The sequence below is a fragment of the Lepidochelys kempii genome, chromosome 2 (genome assembly GCF_965140285.1).
Source record: "Lepidochelys kempii isolate rLepKem1 chromosome 2, rLepKem1.hap1, whole genome shotgun sequence".
NCBI lineage: Eukaryota > Metazoa > Chordata > Testudines > Cheloniidae > Lepidochelys > Lepidochelys kempii.
The window spans coordinates 236,833,359-236,839,358 of record NC_136381.1 but is presented as its reverse complement, the minus strand read 5'-3'; the positions used below and the strand labels follow the sequence as shown (position 1 = coordinate 236,839,358).

At 36.8% G+C, this 6,000-nt stretch overlaps 1 protein-coding gene across 4 annotated transcripts in view; it reads right to left on the bottom strand.

The window, feature by feature from the left end:
* Positions 1-1,961: 1,961 nt before the first annotated feature.
* The window catches only part of GAD2 (glutamate decarboxylase 2), a 56,234-nt gene continuing 52,195 nt past the window's right edge, over positions 1,962-6,000 (bottom strand). For all 4 annotated transcript variants that reach the window (XM_073334284.2, XM_073334285.2, XM_073334287.2 and 1 more), the window contains one exon: positions 1,962-4,796. In XM_073334284.2, the coding sequence (XP_073190385.1) occupies positions 4,623-4,796 (174 nt within the window). In that variant the 3' untranslated portion in view covers positions 1,962-4,622. The remainder of the gene's footprint in view (positions 4,797-6,000) is intronic.

Sequence of the window (6,000 nt, the reverse complement as noted above, 5' to 3'; positions counted from 1 at the left end):
CTGAGTGGGACCCATCCATCATTGTCAGGTGGAGAAGGAAATTGGTCCAAGCAGCTTTAAGTGCAGCTGAAATTAGGACAGTTTTTCAGAAAATATAATAAAATGTCAGAGAAAGATGATCACCCTTCATCTGTCATGTGACAATGCTAAAAAAGTCACAAAACAAGTTGCTCTGTTCTAACCCTGAATGAAGCGTTTTAATAGATTCAAGATACGTTATTATCCCTAAAGCTACTTTGGCTTGCTCTGCTTCACTACAGCATTTCAACCAGACCTTCCCTCTTACCCAGCCTTTCTGCTATAAAATTAAACAACCAGTACACGTAATCTCACATATTTATTGTATGATCTTGTTATTTTTCCTTTTGTAGGCTTTTTAAAGTGGTGTTGCAATTCCTTCCACATTTGTCCCAAAATGTGATCACAGTCTTTCTTTCACTGCTCTGATATGGTCTGATTCTTATGCCCTGCTTATACACTGCTCTGACAAGCAACTAAATTTTCACGTGCTTTAAGGCACCTTCACATTGCCAGTGAGTTGTAAAGGGGCCGTTCGCATGAAAGAGACTCAGGTTTACAGTGCTTAGTTTTGTAGAGCACAGCACTATAAAACCACTGTCTTCTCTGCATAGATCTCAACGCCTGAGAGTACTGACATGCATTCTTAAGTGTCCTCTATCATTCCTTCAATTCATCTCCAGTCAGGTAACAAAATACGGAAGAGTTCAATGAAAGCAGGTTAAATGCATGTATCTAATCTAGCTATAGCGCATCTAAATTCCCTATCACTTTGGTAGCTAAACACTGAAAAATGTCGAATTCTTCAGAGCTGGTGCACTAAACCTGAGCAGATTGTGGAAAAAAAATCTAACGCCTGGTGAGTGTAATGAGCTTTTAGCTATCTTGCCACACTCTTCAAGTTTTTGGCTCAGTTCTGATCAGTGGCCAAATCCTGACACTCTTACTCCAGCAAAAATTGCCAGTATTTCAAATGAGACTTATTTGAGTAAGATCAGGCTAATGATCCTGATTCTGCATTGCAGTGCTCATTGTATAGTCATTTACACATGAGGAAAGTGTCTGAAAATTGGGTGTAAAAGGCTGCCATTCCAATTTGATTGCATTTTACACCCATTTTGCATTCATTTTACCCAGGTCCAAAGATGTCCTGATTTAGCTCACTGACATAATAAGGTTGTCTGAGTAAAAACAGTAAAAATGCATGGACAAGATCAGGATTTGGCCCATGATCTGGCAAATAGAAAATAGCTACAGGCTCATATAAAGGAGAATTCACAATCTCACTTTGGCAGCACTACTTCACAAGCATTGTTTGTCTTTAATAGCCCCCTTCCCTCTCCCTATCCATAATGAAAAGTATTCAGGATGCTCAGAATGTCTGTTTTGTATCCAGCAAGTCACCCAATGTAAGAGTGCGGTTTTCTGAAGAAGGTGAGGAGAGGCTTGAAAATCCAAGATTTATGTCCAACTGCATGCACTTATTATGCCACAATTAAATATCTCCATTGTTTGGGGATAAGGACACATATAAAAGACAGACAAAAAAATTGAAGGGCAACAAATGCTGATTTTTTTATAGGGGCGAGAAAAAAGTACATGTGTAGGATTAGTGACAGCTGGATCCACCTTGGTAACAATCAGATAAAGGAATGGCAGCAAGCATGTTTCCATGTAGATACTAACGTTGGCTAATATATGACTCTGCTTATGTCAAGAGGGTCTGACATGAGATTTCAATTATTTTGTTATGTATTATACATTTAATAGAAGGTGTCTTATCAATGAAAATTCAGAAAGAGAACCAGAAGAGAGCTAGCAGGAAATATAGTCATCCTCATCATGAGCCTGGCTCAGAGATGATCTGACAGATGTGCCTTCTTTTTGTTCACACTGAACTTTGAGGCCAATAATAAAAAAAACCTCTCTCAGATACAGCATAGTCACATTTTACACTTTTATTTGGGTTTAGATCAACAACACAGAGAAAATACTTTGATCAAACACAAGAAGAAGAGGTTGCCATGTAGTTCTTTCTGGCTGCAATAAACACAGTAACATGGAAAAATGCTGGTGTCCTCATGAAACACTGAATGTATATCTTGGATTGGCACATAGAACTAATAAATACAGTGTTTATACTTAGCATTTGAAAACAGAATTGCACATGCAAGATGTAACCAGGCTACTGCTCACCTTCACCATTGTCCCTGTACTATTTTTTACACTTAGTTATTTGTCCCCCATTTTCTCTGCCACAAACAAGAACAGAATTTGCTTGGCTGCTCAGTGTTTCAGTGACTACAGTTGCTAATTCTGTGACCTGTTTGGATAAGGTTGCTTTAGTCCTCATTGGCAGAATTGGTATCTGCTCTAAAGCTGTAATTGAAACATCATGCATTGTAAGTCGCAGTGGGTCACCACCGCGGTGAAGGGAATGTTCTACTCTCAAGCTGATCATGAGAGGATAGTACTGAGCAAAGATATAGTATAGGGACTTATGTGTGAATGCAGCTCTTACAATACCAAGAGTCAATAGTATTACTACACAAAGAAAGACATATCAATAATATATTGTACAAGCTTATTCAGTAACACATGTTGATTTGCAACACTGTACAGTTTAAATCTAAAATGCACGGCCTCAATCTGAGGTGACAAACAGTACTATCAATATAATAAAGGCAACACAATTACAGACACAATTTATTTCCTCTTCTCACGTCACATCCTCCTCACACTGAATCAATACCCCATTTATGTATTTTAGGTCAAATTAAACCACACTGCACTAGTTTTCTTCAAGTATTTTAGAGTGAGTAAAACAATCTTGCTTTACATACGAAAGTGGCCATGTAGATTCCAGTCAAAGCACAACCAAAACTTAACTAGGGTTATAAACAGAAACAGGTCTGAGTCATTAAGTTCTGATCCAAGCTCTTCCAGATTTTAAGGAAGAGGAGGTTGAAGCTCAGTTTCCACTTCTGTGCCTCCCCTAGTGTCGAAGAATGACTCAACATATCAGTTATGCAGGATTTCGCACCCATGATTTCTAAATGGGTCTGGATGATTCTACACTGACTGTGCTCTGAGTATCGAGGCGTATCTCAAAGCATTCTAGTAGCAATTTCAATCAGACAAGCTCAGTGTAGAGCTGGTTAGTAGATTTAATCAAAACACTTTCTTCGTCTGAAAAAGGTGTTTTGACTAAACTGAAATTTTTCACAAAGTTGTATTGAGGTCTACAAAATTTCCCACAAATGAAAAAAAAGTTCAGAATGAACATTTTCAGAATTTTCATTTTGTGGGAATTTGCAAAGATATTTGTTGTTGTTCTGAATTAGAACAAACATTTTTGAACGTTCCTGTGAAACTGAAATTCTGAGTTTCCATCAGCTCTATCCCAGCGTTGGGAATGGGGATGTTTAGAAAAACTGTTGTCATGTGGGAAACTCAAGTGCCACCATGATATAAGCATCTGACTTAGGACCCTATCCTGAGACCTTTACAAAAGTCCTTATTCATCCAATTAGCATTACTCCTGTGAGATTTTGTAGGATCTGGGTCTTAGCAAATTCTAATCAATCTTAGTTTTCAATTTATTTTTATCTCTAATGAATAAATTACTGTTTGTAAAGATGCTTATGACACAAGTATTTAGTGTAAAGTGTGGCCCTTTTTGATAGGCTGTTTAAAAGTAGAACAGAGAAACCACACAAATATAACCTTAATTCAGTCTTGGTTAGGACTGTATTTTGATTGTCCATTTGCTTAGGTTAGGCCACGTAGGAAATATATTTAGGAATAATAGCATCCTTTTGTTGTATTGTAGTAGTTCTTATTAAGAGTCTTTAAGAGCTGCAGTACTTGTGAGGTTTTGCAATACTTAACTCTAGAGATGTACAATCCATGTGACATATAGAAATGAGGCATTGTACCTTTTAAAGAATTTATGTGGGTTTATGGTTCAAAATAATCTTTGTAGATATTTGATGCATCTCTATTAAAAGAAAAAAATGGTTTAGTTTTCAGTTTCTGCCCCTGCATTTTTTATAACCCATATAAAATAAAAATCTATAGTTTACAAAATAGGATATTTTAATATATATATATTCCTTTTTTAAAATTATATGTATTTAAATACATTTGAAATGTTGCTATAGGTAAATCAGAAATTCTGTTCTAAATCTAAGAAAAAGGCAAACTATTTTCACTTTTAAACATACAGTTTCTTTACTTTATGTATCTTAGTGCACCCCCCACCCCCCATTTGATTTTGTCACCATTTGGGGCAAATTTGGCACCACTCAATCTGATCACTTTTAACCTAAACATGTATTTACTAACTGTATTAAAATTTGGGGGGAAATTGCAAGTATCTTCTGTTATTTCTTATCTGTTTGAATGCAGCCTTTTGTGTATCTAATTATTAAAGAGGTATTCTAAAACTCAAGAGAGGATTTAAAAGGAGCATGTTTCTTGATTTTAAACTGTACTATACTTTGACGCCACAATATAGAAATAGATTTACTTTGGAACAAACTACAAATACATTCGCACAGTTTGTGACAACTTTTTCTGGACCAGACTCGCAGACCAGATTATTATAAATCTTGCCCCAGACGTTCTATTTCCTCAATCAGGAAATCAATGTCTTGATGAGTAGCTGCTGGGTTTGAGATGACCATACGGAAGAAGTTCACTTTGTCTCCCAGCGGTTGATAGCTGACCATAGTAGTTCCGTATTCCATCATTCTGGCTTTTATCACTGGGGCCACCTGCAAAAGCACGATACAAATATCAAATAATTATTTCTATTCTAGAATTTGCTTTTTTTAGTAAGAGAAGGAAACTAAAACAAATTAAGAAAAAAGTCAATTTTTGGCCAAAAACAAATACAGCACAGAGTAAACTGATCAATTTATAAATTGGAGAGGATACAGAGAAGAGCCATGTGAATGACTAAAGGATTAGAAAACATGCCTGATAATAATAGGCTCAAAGAGCTCAATCTATTTAGCTTAACAAAGAGAAGGTTAAGGGAGTGACTTGATTACAGTCTGTAGGTACCTACATGGGGAGCAAGTATTCAGTAATGGGCTCTTCAGTCTTGCAGCGAAAGGTCTACTATGACCGGATGCTGAAGCTAGACAAATTCAGACTGTAAAGAAGGGGTAAATTTTTAATGGAGAAAGTAACTAACCATGGGAACAATTTACAAGGGTTTGTGGTGGCTTCTCTGTCACTGATAATTTTAAATCAAGACTGGATGTTTTTCTAAACGATAAGCTCTAGGAATTATTTTGGGGAATTTTTATATCCTGTATTATACAGGAGATCAGAATGGATGGTCCTTTCTGGTCTTGGAATCTATGGGCTAGTCTACACTATCGCTTAAGTCAATGTAACTTATGTTGCTCAGGGGTGTGAAAAAGCCACCCCCCCGAGCGATGCAAGTTACATCACCTTAAAGCAGTGTCCATACTGCACTATGTTGGCAGGACACGCTATCCCGCTGACATAGCTTCCCCCTCTCGTTGAAGTGGAGGTATTACGCCAAAGGGCAAGTGCTCTCCTATCAGCATAGCACGTCTTCACCGGACACACTACAGAGGTGCAGCTGCATTGGTGAAGCTGTGCCAACATAGTGTGATAGTGTAGACTAGCTCTAGGAAAGTACTACATCAAAAAGGCATTGGTGGCATTGTTGTGCTCTTATTACAATCAGTGGGAGATTTTCTACTGACTTTGTCTCCAATTCACCAAGGTATTCATTAGAGCTGGTTGAAAATTTTTCATCAAAACTATTTGTTTTTTGCATTTTTTTTCCTTCAGAAAATTGGATTTTCAACTAAACAAACATGAAAATTTTGATTTTTTTTCATTGAAAAAATAAATGTCTGAAACCTGAAATGTTTGTGATTTTCAGCTGAAAACGGAAATATTTTGTCTAAGCCGCACACTATTCTTATTTAGAGATAC